General features: G+C 34.7%; 1 protein-coding gene across 6 annotated transcripts in view; it reads left to right on the top strand.

Moving 5' to 3' along the window:
• DCAF6 (DDB1 and CUL4 associated factor 6) overlaps positions 1-20,747 on the top strand; it is a 47,072-nt gene that overhangs the window by 8,417 nt on the left and 17,908 nt on the right. For 4 of the 6 annotated variants that reach the window (XM_032219317.1, XM_032219313.1, XM_032219315.1 and 1 more), the window contains exons 3-10: positions 1,047-1,139; positions 1,545-1,730; positions 2,128-2,241; positions 3,583-3,718; positions 5,774-5,988; positions 7,963-8,056; positions 11,744-11,863; positions 13,645-13,887. In XM_032219317.1, the coding sequence (XP_032075208.1) occupies positions 1,047-1,139; positions 1,545-1,730; positions 2,128-2,241; positions 3,583-3,718; positions 5,774-5,988; positions 7,963-8,056; positions 11,744-11,863; positions 13,645-13,887 (1,201 nt within the window). Of the gene's footprint in view, positions 1-1,046; positions 1,140-1,544; positions 1,731-2,127; positions 2,242-3,582; positions 3,719-5,773; positions 5,989-7,962; positions 8,057-11,743; positions 11,864-13,644; positions 13,888-20,263; positions 20,432-20,747 lie in introns of all 6 variants that reach the window. The other 2 variants (XM_032219318.1, XM_032219314.1) reach the window with 2 other exon arrangements.

Genomic DNA, 20,747 nt, shown 5'->3' with positions numbered 1-20,747 from the left:
CCTACCAGCCAGTTGGTATTCAGATCTCTGCTGCGCATGTCCATTCATGCGCACGTGTATGCGTATGTTTGCACTTTTCCATTTGGCATGCATGCGCAGTTTGGGCACTCAGTGTCTAAAAGGTTTGCCATCACTGCCATAGACAATATAGACCAGGTTAAATCAGGACATGCAGGACATTAGGGAGTTCCTGAAAACTTTGCATTCAGACTAATCAGCCATCAGCAGACACCTGGAGATAAACCACATTTATATACCATCCAAAAGAGACATGAAAAAGCTAAGAAGAAAAAAAAAAGATTAGAACACATTCTCTTTAGTAATCAACCCCCAGAAAAGTATAGATTAACATAAGTCAATGAAGCAGAAAACAATATCTTATTCAAAGAGAAAACCATACTTAATGTTGAGTTGATTCATCTTTGAAGGGGTGGCTTATATTTTGGTGGCTTTGATTTTCAGAAAAATAGGCATGTTAATAATGTGAGGCCAAATCCCTCCTCTTAAAGCCCCCCCCTTCCCACCACTTTTTAGATTAGAAAGGAAAGAGTGGCCAGCAGCCTCTCTCAAAACGAGAAAAAACAGCCTTTGCGATTTCCGAATAATTCTGCTGCTTTGGCGATGCGCCGGACGCAGAATAATCTTGCACGAAAAGTATGGCAAGACATTAGTGTGCAGAGATGTTCCTTTCGGGGGTCACCCAAGAACAGTTTTGCACAGGTGAAAATTTAGTTGATTCTGTGGCCGCTACCCCCTGATACTTTGCAATTTCACAAAGTAAATGCCCTCCGGACTGGGGTGGGGGAACCTGCAAGAATGGTTTTTGAGGGTGGCAGCTGCTTAAGAAAACAAAAGATGTGTTATTAAAAATGGATCACACTGAGAAAAAAAAATAATGTGAGGCCAAATGAAGGATCTTGCAATACTTTATTTATTAATCATTAATATTTTGCTGTGGCCAAATTAAATACAGTACTTTTAATATTTTTATATGTAATTTTTAAAACTCTTCAAAATTAATGTAGCTAGTAAATATTTATTCACAGGTGAATACAATATGCTGGAATGATACAGGAGAATATATTCTATCTGGATCTGATGATACTAATCTTGTAATTACTAATCCATATAGTAGAAAGGTAAGGTAGCCAATTGTTTTTCTTCATTCGTTCAAATGCTATTATAAATACATGTTTTTGAGAATATGTGTATCAAGTATCCTATATACTTTCAAAATATTTTATCTGTCCTCAATAAAATGATTGATGCAAAACCCATTGTCCACCAATTTCACAAAAACAGGCAAGATCATATGAATTTCTCCTATTTCCTTTTCTACTACTCCCTGTCATGCTATCGTGTAAATATTGTATTAATGCAATGGTCAGATTCTTAATTGGCTGGTTTGGAGACTCTCAACACATCAGAAAGAATCAATTATAAATATAAAGTGGAATTAAGTGATTTTGGTGGATAGATGGTGTGATAAAAGAATTATCATCCTTTATTAGTAGCCTAATAAAAATGTTAATCTTGTTTCCTAGGTATTAACAACCATTCGCTCAGGACACAGGGCAAATATTTTTAGCGCAAAATTTTTACCATGCACCAATGATAAGCAAATAATATCCTGTTCTGGAGATGGTGTCATTTTTTATACTAATGTTGAACAAGATGCTGAAACCAACAGACAGTGCCAATTTACTTGCCACTATGGAACTACATATGAGGTACTACAATATAATACCTTGTTACTATATTGACATGAGCATTAATTATGCAAATTGTGATCATAAGTGGAACTTCAGTGACTTGCAAATAGAACAGACCAATGTATATAAATACTTGGAACTCTATTTTCAATCCACTATTGAATGGATATATCAAATTCAGTCTCTGCCAAAAAGACTTCAAATGCTATTCAATATTTTCCTTCTAATTGTATTCGGATTATATAATTCAAGACCAAATTTAGTTTCTTATGTTAACTATTATATATATATTACTTAATTTTTATTGTATAAGAAGATTATATAGGTACAGTTTATGCAATTTTTGGATCTTAACCTTAGTTTTTTAAGGCAACTATTCCTTTCATTTTTAATTTTACTTATGTTTACTTTGTAGATCATGACCGTCCCAAATGACCCCTACACATTTTTGTCTTGTGGAGAAGATGGTACTGTAAGATGGTTTGATACAAGAATCAGGACAAGTTGTACAAAAGAAGACTGTAAAGATGTAAGAGAAATTTGTTAAATACATGAAGTATCACATTAGGTTCAGAACTTGATTTACTTGGTGCTGGCAGTAGAAATTCTGGAAAGGAGTCCAAGATACATAACAAGTTATATAAATGTAAATGATAATTTGGTATTTATGGCTGATCTAACAGCACTCTTATTGAATAAGGAAAAACTGTTATTGGTGAAACAAATATTTGGATTTAGTCTCACATTTAATAAATTATTTGATTTTGCAATTTTTCCAGGAATGCCCTTTACTAATATAAACAGAACATAAAATTTACCTAGAATGGAAATAGATAACTAACACTTAGTTTGATGGAGTATATAATACTTATTTTTAAAATAAATATGCTGATCAAAGGAGTCAGGTATGATTTCAGTTTTCTTTACTTCTGCACATTATTATCAGTTTTTCACCTTTAAATTTAGCTATTTATTCACATGTACCCTAACTGTCTTCATATTTACATCCAATTATTGCTATGTAAAACCAATCTATCCAGTTTTTCTAAACTAAGTTATGCAATACCTGCCTACTTTCATATATTTTCTGATCTTTTTCTTTCAAGAAAATTTAAACGTAGAAAGATAATGATGATTGGAAATTGCTATATTTTGATATTTTGAAAGACTCAAAAAGCCTAGGAAATGGAAACTTTCTTAGATATCTCGATTGTTGAGGTGGACATTTTTATTGTCCCTTGGCCAATGGTTTGAATAATTTTTAATTATATTTATTAATATGAATTTTTATATTTTATAACTGTTGTTTTAACATGTCTTGTTTTATCTGGTTTTTTTTTCCTGCCACCCAAAATCATTTGTGGTGAGATAGCAATAGCAATAGCAATAGCAGTAGACTTATATACCGCTTCATAGGCCTTTCAGGCCTCTCTAAGCGGTTTACAGAGAGTCAGCATATTGCCCCCAACAATCTGGGTCCTCATTTTACCCACCTCGGAAGGATGGAAGGCTGAGTCAACCCTGAGCCGGTGAGATTTGAACCGCTGACCTGCTGATCTAGCAGTAGCCTGCAGTGCTGCATTTAACCACTGCGCCACCTTGGCTCTATAAGATGAGTGGCTGTATAAATTTGTTTAATAAATTACACGGACGGCACGAACAGACAATGTTTTTGTGGTCTGGTGTCGGTCTGGGAACTCTGTTCTTGTCTGCTTTTCGATGATTAAAATTTATTTTATTGAGAGGCAGACTTGGCTTCTCTTAAATTAGTCATCCCATGTTAATTTTATATTGTAGCCATAGATCAGATGATACAATATTTATATATGAGCTTTTCACATAAATGAAGTATTTCCTCTTTTTTCCCTAGGATATTTTGATCAATTGTAGGAGAGCTGCCACATCTGTAGCCATCTGCCCACCAATACCATATTACCTTGCAGTTGGCTGTTCTGATAGTTCAGTAAGAATATATGATCGACGCATGCTTGGCACAAGAGCAACAGGTATGATGATGCAAGCATGACATGATGTTTCTATATTAATTTTGAATATATGACTGAGGTATATTAGATGTGAATTTCCAATGAATTTATGTAATACAAAATATTTTGTCTACAGTGTTTGTTTATATTCATAACAGCTCATAATATTCAGAATGCTACTCTTTTAAAAGACTCCCGAAGTCTGTTAAAGGTGTTCTCAGTATTTTCTTGCAATTTGTACTGAAATGTATTGGCATTCTGACTGTTTAAATAGTGTTTGTGCACCCTATCTAACAAAATAAAATTGAATAGTGAAGAAAGTAAGGTTCTACATTTAGGCAAGAAAACCCAAAGGCATAGTATAGTATAGGTGGTACCTGGCTCAATAGGAGTAACTATGAGAGATCTTGCAGTCCTAGTGAACAATCACTTAAATATGAGCCAGCAGTGAGCTGCAGCTGCCCCAAAAGCCAATGCAATCCTATGCTGCATTAACAGAGGGATAGAATCAAGATGACATGAAGTGTGAATACTGTTTTATAATGGCTTGGTAAAACCACACTTGTAATACTGAATCCAGTTTTAGTCACTATATTATGAAAAAGATGTTGAGACTCTGGAAAGAATACAGAGAAGAGCAACAAAGTTGATTAGGGGACTAGAAGCTAAAACATATAAAGAATGGTTGTTGGAATTGGTTATGTCCAGTTTAATGAAAAAAAGGACTAGGGGTGACATGATAGCAGTGTTCCAATATCTAAGGGGCTGCCACAAAGAAGACGGAATTGATCTATTTTCCAATGCACTTGAAGGCAGGACAAGAAGCAATGGATGGAAACTAATCAAGGAGAGAAGCAACCTAGAACTAAATTTCCTGACAGTTAGAACAATTAATCAGTGGAACCACTTGCCTCCAGAAGTTGTGAATGTTCCAACATTGGCCATTTGTCTAAAATGGTTTCCTGCCTGAGCAGGGGGTTGGACTAGATATCATTTAATGGTTTAAATACTGAAACATCATGGTTTTGTTAATTTTTTTATTAGGGCAGCTTTAGAACAAATACGGGTTTTTCTTGTTTTGGGTTTTTTGTTTTGTTTTCTATAATTGCTAATTTTTTAGTAATGTTTCCTTCTACTTTGAGATGGAGAACACATAAACTATAGTTTAAACTCAGAAATAGTCTTTATGAATTAAATTCATTACATATTTTATAAATAACCTCCTATTTTATTTATTAATTTATTACAAATACTTTATACCACCCAATAGAATGTGACTTCTTGTGGTGTCATGTCCAAATTAATAACCTGAAGCTGTGGAGGGAAATATTTTAGAGGCCATTGCAATCATGAAGAAGTCAAAGATTGCAGTATGCAAAATAATTTAATATGAGGAAGAAAATAAGATAGGATTTGGGTTTTTTTGGGAAGAGGATTGAAAGGGCCACCTGGGGGATTATTATTAAGCTTGAGTGGAAATTTAGATGTTTATTGATTGATCTGACTGATCAAGCAATTGAACTGTAACCAATTTTTTTTTTTTACTGATCTTGATTTCATTTTGCTCTACACTACCACTGATAAGAAGAAAATTTTGAACATGACATTTTTGCTTGCTCATCCATAACCCAAGTCATGAGCAAATGCAGTTTTATTACAAACAGACCTGGCTTTTATCAGTGGAGCCTGAGGCTGAGGTCATGGGCAATCTTCCGAAACTATGAACAGACTAAAAGATGAGACTTGAACTAAATTCCCTGAAATAGCTCACTGAGTGATTCCTGACATACCTTCCCTGGCCCATCAAACCTAAGTTTGCCCAACTTGTCAACATATTACAAAACTCCATAATAGTTGGCTCTTCAGATTTCTCCATACTCAACTGTTGACTTTGTTGTGTTTCTGGTGAGAAACTGCTTCTTTGAGATAAGTAAAAAGGGATTTATTTTTCTTACAAGCTGCATATTTTTTCAATAAAAGTCTCTTCCTTTCAGATGAATGCTAGCCAGATTTGGATATGCTGTTGCATTTGAGTAATGGAGAATGTTTTCAGCTGTTATTGTTTCTTTCATGTAGGTAATTATGCAGGCAGGGGTACTACAGGATTGGTGGCACGTTTTGTTCCTCCTCATCTTAATAATAAATCCTGTAGGGTAACATCTCTCTGCTACAGTGAAGATGGACAAGAAATTCTTGTGAGCTATTCTTCAGATTACATATACCTATTTGATCCTAAGGATGATACAGCTAGAGAATTGAAAGTTCCTTCTGCAGAAGAGCGAAGAGAAGAGGTAAGCTTTCCATAGTGCTGATTTGATGTCAAGATAATCAGCTATATTTTAAAAAATACTCCTCTTAAACCACAGTTGTTATATCATCTATATAATTTAGGCAACATTTAATAAAATGAAATATTTAATAGGTGATCAATGCCAGATACGTAGTTTTGTTAGAGATTCTGACACAATCATATTAAAGGAAATCTGTGAACAAAAATATTGGCTAAAATTTCAGTATTAGAAGAAAACAAGTTTGTTCAAGCATTTAAATGGCTGCCCAATTATGTAACTTTGGGCAGCATATAAGAAAACATGCAATTATATGTGCTGTTTCTTGTTTTTAAAATTCTGATATTTATTTTCTGAACTAAATATTTTAAATTTGCTGTGAACAGTTGCCACACTGAACGATTTGACCGACCAACTCAACTCTGTGTGGGTCACAATTTCTGACAGAAAATGTTATAAATCATGTTTATATGATCACAAGATGCTGCAAACAGCCATAGATGTAGACCAGTTGCTCAATTTTTATTGGATAGCGATTCTTTTCTTCACCAAGCTGCTGGTATTCTAATTCTTTTTCTTTTATTTTGATCATCTATAAAGACCTTTTTGTTATTCCTTGCATCTTTTGCTAAACTTCCTTTCTGGGAAATCTCTGATATTCGTACTTTCTGGATTTCCGTGTCCTGTTTTTTGTTTTTAGAGCTTCACTGTTTTATGAAGCCACATTGGCTTTTTTTATTATTCTCCTTTTTTCTCTCCTTCTTGGTGTTATATACATTTGTACTTTCAGAAACTTCTGCCTACACTGAAGTCCTTTTCCTGTTAGTTTCCCATAGAGTCCTTTTTATCATTTCTTTGAATTTACTAAAATCAAAAATTTCAGCACAGTTGGTCATTTCCTGCTATTTCTGCTGTCTCAACCAAGTTTTCCCTATCAATTAGTGAGATACTTATCCCAAGTCAAGTTTAGCTGATACTCATTATCTAAAAGTAAGTTAAAATTATATTAGGGTTTAATGTTAAATCAATAATCCTTAAGAAGTTAACCTGACTGTTAGGAGGGCAATATCTGAGCAGTTCGCAAGCCACGATGGCTATTATGTAAACAAGCTACAACTGTTAATCAATCTGGAAAAGTGAAAGGAAGAAATCACAAGTTTTTTAAAAAATTACTTTTTTTTTCTAGAAGTGGGCAATCCGTTGTTTGTACAGCTTCATTCTTATGTTCATTTTAATCTAGTTAAACCTTGTTTGTGAATCTTTTGCCAATCTTCAAGCCAAGGATTCAAACTAAACAGTAATGTTTATGGGGATTTTTTTTATTTATTGCCAAATCCAGATTAGGAAGCATGATATTGAGCCTAGTTCAAATATTCTTTCTTTTGAGATTAGAAGAAAAAAGGCAATATCCTCTGGGTAGGAAAGAGCTATAGCACTGTAGCCAGACCTCTATTTCTACTAAATGTTAATCTAAATAATTCCACACTTCATTCACCTCTTTCAAACACACAGCCCACTATATATATCTGTACTTTATGGTACATTTTTTTAACCTGAAGAAAGATTGAAAAGGCATCCATATTGTGGCATAGATTTAAGCAACCTGGTCTTCTTTTGATGGCATTATATTTTATATGTTTTAAAATATAATGCTATAAATGCCAACTAAGAGAATTAAAGGTTGGGGATTCTGAAAGTTAAAGAAAAAGTGCATCAGTTTGTTATTCCTGGACTCTGATACAAAAAAAATATATTAAAAATCCCACTCATCATTCTCAAACTCTTCCAGATATCTAAAGTAGTCCATTTATATATAATGACAGTATTAGTTTTCTTCCTAAACCAAATTATGGTTGCAGGTTTGTCCATGCTGATAAAAATAAAACATAAAAAGTTCAAGAATTTTAACTTTATCTCATATTTTTAATTAAATAGAACATTTGCATCTATAATTTCCTTGCTCCTTTTTTTCTTTAGTTACGGCAGCCTCCTGTCAAACGTTTGCGATTAAGAGGAGATTGGTCAGATACTGGGCCAAGAGCAAGGCCGGAAAGTGAAAGAGAAAGAGATGGTACTAAATTTTGCTATTTATATTTATACTAATTTTTATTCAAACTTTGCTTAGTTATATGTATAATGATGCTATAATTTTAGACATGTTCTATTTCTAATTATAGATAATGACCATATTTAGACAATTGTCAATGACTTCATAAATTGTGTTTTTTCAGGCTGCAGACAAATTGTTTATTCTTCTTCTCTTCTATCAAGCATCAGGTCTGATGCACAAATACTACTTTATGTTAAGCCAGAATTCCCCTTATAACTAAATTGGGAAATTCTAGTGGGAAGAATTTCTGAATTTTTACAAATTTGTTCTGATAGATTGGGAACCCATTGAAGCAGGATTTTGTAGTCATTGCTAGAAGAGTACGAGAAGGTGGGAGATGTAGCAAAACAGCTTATACACAATACGTGCAATTGATTCAGATTCAACTCAGAGTGACAGGATTGTCAAATGCTTAAGTCCCCAAGCGTAAAATCCTTTCAAAGTCATTCTTGCAATAACTTTAATTTCTTCTTTCCACTTTATCCATTGTCTTCTGCTTCTTCTATTTCCCTCAACTTGTTGTTCATCACTGCTTTCTTTCACACTTGAGTTTTAACTTGACTTTAATTCCCTAAAAGGAGCAGTTAGTTTTTATTTGGCATAGAACATTGATTGGAGACTCTCATGATTCATGCTACTCTTAGCAATTGTTTTCAGATCCATAATTCAAAATTATTGTTCTCTCCCTTTCTCAATGTTCAGCTTTCACAGCCAAGTGTTACCACTGAAAATTGAAATGAAAAATCCCATTACTTTTACTATCCTTATCTTTCTCCCTGAGATTAATATTTTCTTTACATTTCCAGAAGATTTTTCTTATTTTTAGCTATCAATTCCATTTTTTCACCTTCAAATAAAGTTCATAAAGCATGTCAGTTGCTATTATCTTTATCTTATTAAGAATAGATTTCTCATTTCTGTTTTTATTTTCACAATCACCCTATTTACTTTACTTTCAATTAACAAGGCTATGTTACCTATCTACACATTCCATTTACTGTTGCGAGTTCCTATTCAGATTAAAGTCATCTGTTCTTGTTCTGGTTTTTGTTGTTGTTCGTTGAAAAAATTTCTCAGGAAAATAATATTCTGACACACCCTTTAGCTTTAGTATATTTCAACTTCTGCATGATCATTAAAGCATTTTTTTAAAAAAAAACTCCTTCTGTCCTTTTGCTCTATTATTCTGCCTGTCCTATGCCATTTTAGAAATCTGGTTGTTAATTTGACATTTTTCTCTCAATATATAGTTCTAATCTTTTTTGTAAGGAAGTAAGTGAAACTTTTGTGTGGAATTAATGCTGTGATTTGGCAATGTTTACATCTCACAATTTTACTATAGATATATCCACCAACGTATCTTCTCTATACTCTTAAACCAGATAATGTTTTATATTTGTTGATATAGAACTGTTTAATTGCCTGTTCTAAGTGATTTTAAAAGTATTTCATCTGTACTTGGTGCTTTCCTATTTGACAATACTCTACCTACTTTCTATCAGTTTCTGAATGTATTTGCATTCTGCAAATGTTTCTTACATTCTAATTCTTGTTTATTAGCATTTCAGAATAGTGTTTACATTTTCCTTTAATACAATTTATTTACATTTCTTCTGTTATTCTTAAATATTTCTACTTCTGGAGATTTTCCTTTATTTCTCTGATCCTTTTAAAAATATCTCCTCTTTTCCTTTTAATGTTATCTCCTTCTATTAGTCAACACTCGTGATTGATATCTTTCCTTATTTACCCTACTTGTTGAAAATCATGATTCAGTAATATGTCTGTAAATTGCTCAAGGTTTTCATCTTTATGTTTTACTGGCTGTTGTAATAGCTTGTTCTGAAAACCACTTGGATCGTTTTGTCTTTGGAATCTGGGAACATATTTTCACTTTGTTTTTCATAATGTCTCTTAAATCTTAGCTCCTCAGATTTTCTTTCACTTAAATTAAGTATACTAACTTTTTCTTTGCATTGCGCTTATACTCTTATATGTCCTCCAGATTGATTTTGTAGGTTTAATGCATAAATTTGATGCCAAGAATTCATGGTCTGTTCCACACTCTGCATCTGGTAGTATCCTGGTTGACTAAATTGCCCTTCTTATCATCTGTTTCCCATCGTCAAATCAATTTGATTCCAGAGTTGTCCATTTTATGATGTGATTGTGCTGAGTCTGCATTTCTATTCCTTAAAGTAGGTATTATGTTAATTGAGTTCAAATTTTTCTGTGATTCTTGTTCTCCGTTTCTCTCATTTCTGTATTAAAGTCACCCCCTATTAAACAATATTATATCTTTTTAAATACTGTTTTTAGCATCCCTTTCAATTGGTCATACAATTCCTCATTTTCTTAACAGCATATGTAGCAAGTACATTCACTGATATTCATTATATATACTCCTTCTAATAGGTCCTCTAATTTATTGGATTCTTGTCAAGTATATATTTAACAAATTTCTTTTTGAGTATCATTGCTATTTTTCTTCTATATGGTCCAATGTTACAAATTATATTACATTATTTTAAGTTGACTTCTCTCGTGCTTGCAGATCTCACTCAATCTTACCATCATTGTGGATTAACCTTAATGTTGCCACTGTTCCATTAGCCTTTGGTTTTCCCCATCCTTTCAGATTCTTCTACAGAGTCATTCAGGAGAAAAAGTAAAAAGAATTTCTTTTGTGCAATAAGATGTTAGTTTAAATAAGATTGAATTTACTCGAAGTGATCACAGTAACATTTACACTTTTAGAGTGCTTTGTTTCTTGAGAGAATGAATATATTTGTTAGCTTTACCTCTCTTCCTTTAACTATTCTTATAGTTTTCTTGCTTCATTTTCATCCTTCTCTCATCCATTTTTCTTTTTTCCAGTTTTTAACTTGAATAGGAAAATGGATAGGATAGATACTGGAATGTGCTTCAGTTGTATTCTGATTTTATTATAAAAATAATATTTTGCATAATCCTTTACATTCTACAAACTATTTTCATTGCCAGTATGTTTCTGGGTTATAATGTCCTGTAAGACCCTATACGGCATAGGATCAGGTTAATTCAAAGTCCGCCTCTCCTATTTGCATCTATCTGTCCCAGTAGAATTGGCAAGAGGGATTATGTGTTCCATCCATGAAAGAAAGTAGTCTAGTGGAACCCAGGAAGAAAGTCTTTTCTGCCATAGTCCACAACCTGTGAAACATTATGCCCTGGAATTTAGATTGACCCCAATTCTACTGGCCTTTAGAAGGTCTTGAAGGCATGGCTCTACCACCACACCTGGAGGTCTGGCAGTGGTGGAAGCTTTTACAGGGGCTGTGTTGAACTGATATAAGGTTGTATTCTGCTCATCATGATTATTTTTGTTTTTAAAAGATTATTGATGGTTTTAGAAGTTTCCATGTTTGTTCTTTAACTTGCTTTTGTTAGATTATTTTTACGTGTTGTGAGCTACCCAGATTTACCTAATTGAGATGGGCAGCCATACAAATAACAACAACAATAACAATGATAATAAAATACAAAAACTCTACAAAATATAAAAATTAAATATCATTTATTCTTTTATTTTTCAAAGATGTAAATACATGATTGCAGTTTGTAAAAGCAAAAGCACAGTTAAAAACATTAATATCACTTTATACACAGGTGAACAGAGCCCTAACGTTTCATTAATGCAAAGAATGTCTGACATGTTATCAAGATGGTTTGAAGAAGCAAGTGAAGTTGCACAGAGCAACAGAGGAAGAGGACGATCTCGCTCTAGAGGTAAATGCCTTTAACAGCCCTCACAATTAAGTGATGGTAACAAGTCTAATCCTAAATATGCTGATATTATAAGATTATCTCAACTAAGGAGTAAACTTGTCAAGAACAAATCTTTTCTGCTTAATCGTACCTACTTTTTTTATTGGGTAACTGATTGTGGAAGTGGTATAAACCCGAAATTTTTTGATTTTAGCATAGTATGCTGATTGATAAGTTAGTAAAATGTTGGCTGAGTAATCTGAGTTCAGTGAAAATTGTTGACTCAAAATTGGCTCAAAAGTAACACTTCGATTGTTCACTAATGGTTCTTCATTAAATTAAAGACAATCCTGTTTGTGAAATACTACGTAATTCAATAAAAAGGAAGTGACGAATGTTTACCATATTTGCAGATGATACAGATAAACTGTATTATAGAAGACAGAAAGAAAATTCAGAATTATCTTGGTAGAAATTAACCGAAATTTACAACACCAAATTTAACAGACAAAAGTACAAAATTCTTTACCTAAGAAACAAATATCAAATGCCCAGGCATAGGATGAAATTTATAAATCCTAGCTTGGTATTTATAAAAAAAAGTTCTTGGAATAATTGAGGCCAAACTCTATATGAATTGAAATGCCTCAAAGAAGTATAGCAAAAGTGATTGGGGCAAGGGGGCTAGAAATTAAGTCTTGAGAAATAATCTTGAAGATGATGAGCATATATAGCATTGAAAAGATACAACACAAATAGGAAATGATACCACTCTTCAAATACCTGAAAAGTTATCAGGTGGAAGAATACCTCATTTTTTTCCTCATTGCAGACTGCAGAACATGCAGTATTGGATTTCAGTTGTCGAAAGGTGTAGTCCAGCGATGGCTAATCTTTTTCGGCTCACGTGCCATAAGTGAGGGGAGTGCATGGGGAGTCGTGTGCAGGCATGCTGCACCCATAATGCGATGTGCGACCCGCCCAGTGCGCATGCACGCACTACAGGTGCTCCCCCCCATTTTTTGCATGCTTTTTTCGCCCCTCCCAGGCTCCTATAAAGCCTATGGAGGGCGAAAACAGCCTCCCCCACCCCCCTGGAAGCCCTCCAGAGGCTTCAGGGACCTTCAGGAGGCTTCCCTGAAGCCTCCAGAGCAATCAAAATGACCCTCCAAGCAAAGCAGAAGTCACTTCCGGTTTGCTCAGAGGGTCGTTTTAAGCGCTCCGAAGGCATCAGGGACCTTCAAGAGGCTCTCCTGAAGCCTTCGGAGCAGTCAAAACGACCATCCGAGCAAACCAGAAGTCTGTTCCTGAACTTCCAGTTTGCCCATAGGGCCATTTTTTTGCGCTTCAGAGGCTTCAGGGAAGCTCATGAAGCCTCCGGAGGGCCTCGGGAGAGGGGAGGCTCTTTTCGCCTTCCCCAGGCGCCTATAAAGCCTCTGGAGCCTGGGGAGGGCGAAAAATGGCTTTAAAAAAGTGTGAGCTCAGCTGGCCAGCGCACGCAACAAGATCAATTTGATAGTGGAAATTATGACCAAAAATAATTGTTGGCTCCCCTTCATTAGATGTGTTCAAGCAGAGAGTTGACAGTATGTGAATGATTTAATTGGCATCCTGGATTGGGAATGGATTGGACTTGATGGCTTAAATAGCCACCCGCCACCTGCCAAATTTATGTTTCTAAGTATCACATTTAATACATTTAATGTGCTCTGTTGAAGGTATTAATTTGTTACTGTGTTGAATAAATATAAACCAATAATGTTTTTTTTAAAAAAAAGTTAAGTTGATTCTTTTCTTCAAAGGTGGAATAAGTAGATCAGATGTTTCTACCTCAGGAAATGTCTTGGCAGGTGCTGAAACAGAAAATTCCATGGAAGTGGATGGTCCTGAACAATTGCAGTCATCCTCATCTACAGTGTCAGCTCAAGCGCCCTCAACATCTTCATCAACAGAAAGTCCTCCTTCTACTTCTTTACTCTCCTCTCCTGACAATGAACAAAGACCGTTCTTGGAGACACCTGCACCTCCTCCACTCCATCAACCTGGTATGTAAAGTTTTCTTGTTAAAAGAGCATATGTATTTAATCTGTATAAAGAGTTTAAAATGCATATTTATTATGCCAATATTTAGCATGGTCATGTACTTGGATGAATGACCTCCATTTATAAAATCTTCTACATTAATCTTCACTCAAAATTTTACTAGTCTGAAGTTTGGCTATAATTTGTTACAACACAGTATATTGCTATTTTTCTCAGAAAAGATATGCCATTAAATGTTTAGCACAATTTCTGACCCCAGAATAGTTTTTCAGTTTTATGATGTATTTTTTTGAGTATAAGATGCATCTTTTTCCTTCCTAAAAGAGCATGGAAATTTTGGTGCATCTTATACACCAAATACAGCCATTTTTGGCCACCCGAAGCCCTACCCCCGCATCCCATTTTTGTGAAAAACAGGAAAAAACGGCAGTTTTCACAAAAACAGAGGAGTTTTTGCCTTCCCTCAGCCCACAGCAGCACTCTGCAGGCTTCATCAGAGTTGGGGGAAGGCAAAAATGCCCCACTTTGTGAAAACTGGTCCATTTTTCACAAAAATGTTGGCATTTTTGCCTTACCCCCAGCCCTGCTGAAGCCTACAGAGTGCTGCTGGGGGCTGAGGGAAGGCAAAAACTTTTTTTTCCGTATTTACCTCTTTGAAATCTTGGTGCGTCTTATACACCAGTGTGTCTTATAGTCCGAAAAATGTGGTATGTTGTAAGTGAATTGAGTTTGTTCATTCCCAGATTTTCATTGATACAGCTTGTTTTAAAATTAGTTCAACTATATAGCAGTAGACTTATATACCGCTTCATAGGCCTTTCAGGCCTCTCTAAGCGGTTTACAGAGAGTCAGCATATTGCCCCCAACAATCTGGGTCCTCATTTTACCCACCTCGGAAGGATGGAAGGCTGAGTCAACCCTGAGCCGGTGAGATTAGAACCGCTGACCTGCTGATCTAGCAGTAGCTTGCAGTGCTGCATTTAACCACTGAGCCACCTTGGCTCCTGACTATAGTTAGATTACACATATTTTTGAATCTATAATGCTAATATATAAATATGAAGTAACTTTGTTTTATAACCTAAATTAACAATAATTCATGTGAAGATAGTTCTTAGCAGTAAAAGAGATCTGTACAACTATATACGTGACCACCTTTCACAAGAATTACTGTATATATTGAATGTAAGACACTATTGCAGTTTTAAAAAAAACCCTTTTCCCCCAAAAGTTGCTTACTACATGAATGGAAGCTTATGTTTAAGAAATATAAGTATAAAAATGCTCTTTTGGTTTGTAGAACTAGTTATGTGAATCTTTAGGTTCGGATCATGTGCTATTTCTATTAAGGAGCCAATCAATTGTTCTGTTCTTTATTGTACTAATTATTTATAAGGTAGAATTAAACTTACATTACAGTGGATATTTTCTTTGAACCATACATCTTGTGCCACATCTGTATTGTGTTCATGCAACTTAATGAGCTGACTGTTGCAATATAGTAGAAAGTAGTTTTCCTTTCATTGGTTATACTGCATTTGCCTAGCTTTTCTACATGGAGTTATATTGTCAGCTGATCTATATGAAGATTTATAAAAATTGCAGTGGTAGAACGTAATTGAAAATTGGTATCAAAAATGGTGGCCGCAACAGCTTTAGCACCCTTTAGAAGTGGAGTATGTGATATGTTGGAGTTCTTGCTACAATCCTATAGAGGCAATTTTTGTGAGTTTACTGGAAATTGAGTCTAGATTCCATTCTCTGTTTTTATTAGAATCCATGCAGTGTTTTTTTTAGCATTTCTGTAATTTACATTGAATGTAAACAAACACTTAAACACCAGAAATAAATTTTCATCTTTATTGCTATTAGAAACAGAGGATGGGAAAGAATTGAGGTGTTAGTAAATGGAAAGCAAGCTTCAAAACAATTAGTTTTAGAAAGCTTCACATATTATGTATTGTTTTATATTGTCATTTTATTCTTAGATTTTAATTGTAGCTTAGGAGGATTTTACCTCAAATTCTTGTGAGCCATTTTATTATATATATATATATATATATATATATATATATATATATATATATATATATATATATATATTTATATATATATATATATATATTTATATATTTATTTAATTAATTTATATAGCCTCTTATCTCACAAGAAATGATTCTGGATAGGATACAATAAGTAATCAATAAAAAACTAATATAGATATAAAACAGATATTTAGAAATATGACATTAAAAGCTGATTAATTAAAACTAACATATATGCAAATTCCAAGCAGAAAGGATGTGAGTACATCCACCTCAATAGTAGAAGCATCTACTTAGAGTGCTTTGGAAACCAAATCTTGAGGGACTTTAGAACACCAAAAGGAGTTGATGTAATGTCCTCCTGGACCCACAGCTGACCTTTGATTACCACCTGTTGGCTGTGACCAGGGGGGCATTTGCCCAGGTTCGCCTGGTGCACCAGTTGCGACCCTACCTGAACCGGGAGGCTCTCACAACAGTCACTCGTGCCCTTGTGACCTCAAGGCTGGAATACTGCAACATGCTCTACATGGGGCTGCCCTTGAAGAGCATCCGGCGACTTCAGCTAGTCCAGAATGCGGCCGCGCGAGCGATTGTGGGTGCACCTCGGTTCACCCACATAACACCTATCCTCCGCGAGCTGCGCTGGCTACCTGTTGATCTCCGGGTGCGATTCAAGGTGCTACTTACCACCTATAAAGCCCTCCATGGTAGTGGATCTGGGTACTTGAGAGACCGCCTCCTGCCAATCACCTCCTCGCGACCAATTAGATCACACAGATTAGGCCTCCTCCGAATCCCATCTGCCAGTCAGTGTCGACTGGCGACTACGCGGAGGAGAGCCTTCTCGGTAGTAGCTCCGACCCTTTGGAACGATCTCCCCATGGAGATCCGTACCCTCACCACCCTCCAGACCTTCCGCACAGCCCTTAAGATCTGGCTATCCCGTCAGGCCTGGGGTTAGATTGTAATCCGTCCCCACCCGAATGATGAATGTTGTGTTCTATTTTTAATTATGTATTGTTTTATGTCTCACTGTTTGTATTCCCCTCCCCATGAATTGTAAGCCGCCCTGAGTCCCCCCAGGGAAAAGGGCGGCCTATAAATAAACTTTCCAATTCCAATTCCAATGGGAGAATGTTCTATAAGGCCAACACTGTTGTCATAGAAGTCTCATTTTTTGGTCCCTGGCAGATGACATCCACATGTTCTCTCTGCCAGATTCTAACAGGCCAGGAAAGATGGTTCAAAATTGCTTTACATCTACCCAGAGAACCTCTGCATAGCACAGAGTGCAAATATGTTTTGAAGTTATTATGTACTGGGTTGGAATAATATCTGTTAGCTTTGGCTTCATGTATTAAGTCCTGCAATTCCTTGCTTCCAGGAATGAAAATAAAAATATTTAAAAGATATAAAATCCATTTTACGCTTTACATGTAGCATCAATAAATGGTACTATATTCATAGCAAATATGATTTCTGCATTAAATATGAAGCAGTTTTCGGTAAAGATTATTGAGCTGGATTACATTAAAAGACTGTGTAAAGATTAATTCATCCCATAAAAACTGCTTTAATATTTCCGCTGTTTCAAATGAGCCTCATCCTCTTATGGCTTATGCTTAGGAATCAATCCACGTGCTCGCCATTATACCAAAAGTAAAGAAATTTCATTTTTAGCAATTAACAGAAGTAGAACTTAGACTTAGATACCGCTTCACAATGTTTCACAGCTAAGTGCTTTACTCTCTAAGCGGGCTTAGATTTAAGCATCAAATTTAGGGTTAAATTTGCTGGGGACTGAAACCATAACAGGCTTAATCAACTATAATAATAAACCTAGTGCCAACTATTATTGAAGAATCTGTTTTCTTATCATTTTGGAAAATGCTCCTCTAAAGTGCTATTAGGATAACTTGAAAAACACTTAAAGACATACTTATGGGTTTATATCAACTCAATGGAATTTTGGATTACTTTTGTTTGAACTGGTAATTCCCAAATAATGCCCCACATATACTTTTAAAGCAGCTGTTCCTTCAGTTTCAAAATTAGTATAGTATGCTGTATTAATTCTTAGAAAGCAAAATATGGCTTTTATTTAATATTGAATATCACTATAAAACTGTTGCTATATTCTTTCAAATGGATTTAGAGGTAAACATATTTATCAATTGTAGATTTTTCTCAAACATTGCTCTATAGGTTTACAAATGGAACTTAATATGTGCTTTCTCATCTATAGAATTCCTCTGGATGAATATTAGTTTTCTAAATGTGTTATTTGCATAGAGTGAAATAAGTGAGAAAACAGCTATTGCTATTCTATAGACCTTTATTTGTCTAAGTTAACCTGATTGTTTCTGTACTGGAAGTTTAGCTTCTTAACTAATTCTGTTGGCACTGTGAGGTGAACTACATATACCTGGCTTTGTCATCAGGCCTAGGGGTCTCAGGGCATCAGTGATATCTTGAGGTGACTATTGCCGATCAAATCTCTTGTGTGTGCATTTGTAAAATATGACCATGTTTGACATGTTTTTATACGTTTTGCTGTAAGCCATCCAGAATCACTTCTTGTGAGATGAGTAGCCATATAATTTAACAAATAAACAATAAAAATGTAAGAATTAGAATGCAATTTATTTTGAAATTATTTCATGGCTTTATATTGTTATATTGTTCAATCCTGTCACAATAAAATTCTAGCATGTGTTCCTTTCCAAGCCAAGGCATTAGAAGACATCTCACAAAAAAGAATATCTTCCAAATAAAAAATGAAGTTTCCTTTGAGGACATCTCAATTCAACTTTAGTAGATATTCAATTTGTTTTCCTGGCAACAAAGTTACTTCCCATCCCCACCTCCCCAAGTCTAGTATAGGACTGAAATTTCTCAGTTATCTCCCATTCAAATATTGACTCCACCATCCAATCTTGATTATCTTTTTGAGATGGTTTGATAGTGCCATATAACTGGAATCTTCTATATACATTTCAGCAATTAGCTCACTGTGTTGTGGCTGTTATAGCCAAACTATTTTTAAGTGATATATAGTCAGAAAACAAATCAGTTAATGTATTTGAATAAATCTGATGTAAGGTAATTAATACTCCTTCAAATGGTAATGCTTTAAATATTATTTAAATTGGATGGTTACTAAGAAAAGGTATTGCCTAGAGGAGAATAATTTGTTGCAGTAATTGTCATTGTTTTATTAGTTCAAGTGATGTGAAATGTTTAATTCCTTTTTTTCTGCTCTTATTTTTAATCCGTATTTCCAAAAAGTGTCATGAAATCAATACAGCAAAATAATAGTGGTCTGAAAATAAAGCAATGCATTATTATGCTCTGAATTACATAATGTTAATTTTTTACATAAGATCTATTGTTTTAGTGGTTTTTAGTTTCTCACTTATTCATGTACTAGAACATGAAAACATTAAAATATATCAAACAGCAATGGTTTCCTTTCTGCAAATTGAACACTAAAACCTTCTAATTGCCCTATTCCTCCAGGGTGATTACTGCCGAGTATTGGGAAACCTTTTAATATGTTGTGGTTGACTGGAATAGAGAAGTAATTTATTACATTCAGCATAACAGTTGCCTAATCTAATTACTTTCATCATAAAAACAAAAATTATGACAAACAATTATATGTTAGAGTATGCATACTTCATATTTCAGTTTTGTTCTTTATTGACAGAAGGACCAAACCCCAAACTTAAAAACTGACTTGTAAGCAAAACAAAAAAGCAAAAAAAACCCCAAAACCCAGAAACAAAAACATCCTCTCCCTCATTTTAGCATTACACAACTTTTACAGTAGTGTGCTTTATCACAGTCGCATTAAATAGGGCTGCATAGCTACATTTTATATTGTAATTTACAACCTAAAATTTTGATGGCAACTTGGATATTTAGGCTTCAGTTTTGCCCACATACTAATTGATCTCTTAATTCCCAATGAACATCGTTAGAGTAGAAACAGTCATATGCGTGGAAGTTGTACAGGAAATTATCATGCATATTTTTTTTGCGTCTTCATGGTTATATGTTTTTTTATTTTATAGAACTTAACTGACTTAGCAGTTGTTGAAGTCGAGCTAGGAAACATGGATAATGAGCATAATTTTCATACTTAAGAAAAAAATAATAAACCAAGTAAAGCACATTTTGCCTCTGTGCTGATTTTAATAGTCTGCTTTTAAAAATGAAATTTGATGCTTGTATTCTCTACATAATATCTATTACCTTGCTCTTTAGTCATATTCTTTTTATCTTATGTTCTATGCCTGTTTCTTTTTTACACCCTTTTTCCTGTCAGAATTAATGGCACCTGAGTTAGCTATACTCCGTAGGGGCCTGCAGCGGCTGAGGCTTAAGAAGGCTGAACAGCAGAGACAGCGAGAGCTAGCGGAGGGTTCAGCACAGCAGTCCGCCAGCTCTGATCAGTCTTCCCCTAAGGGATCCTCACAGGACCCTCAGCCTACAGGTTGTCATTTGTCAAGGTTTATTAAGCAGCTAATGTAGTTACGTAGTTTGTGCTGCTGTTGTTTGCTCAAGACGCTTTCCCTCAGGAACAAAATAGTGTATGCAGTTGCTGCTTGCCTGTTGCATTTGTTAGTATTTATCATCACACAGTTAACTGACTAATACTTGGCTGTATTGTTCTTTACCTCTATAACACTTTTTAGTTAAGGATATGTCATGTTTGGATAAAATATAATTTAAACAAAAACACACTGTTTGAGCATAATCAGTTGTATTGTTAAGGCCCTTCTATTCCAACCTGAGGAATTGAAAGAATT

Source organism: Thamnophis elegans, chromosome 6 (genome assembly GCF_009769535.1).
Source record: "Thamnophis elegans isolate rThaEle1 chromosome 6, rThaEle1.pri, whole genome shotgun sequence".
Classification (NCBI taxonomy): Eukaryota; Metazoa; Chordata; class Lepidosauria; order Squamata; family Colubridae; genus Thamnophis; species Thamnophis elegans.
Note: the sequence above shows the minus strand (reverse complement) of the source record. Positions and strands in the feature narration are given on the sequence as shown.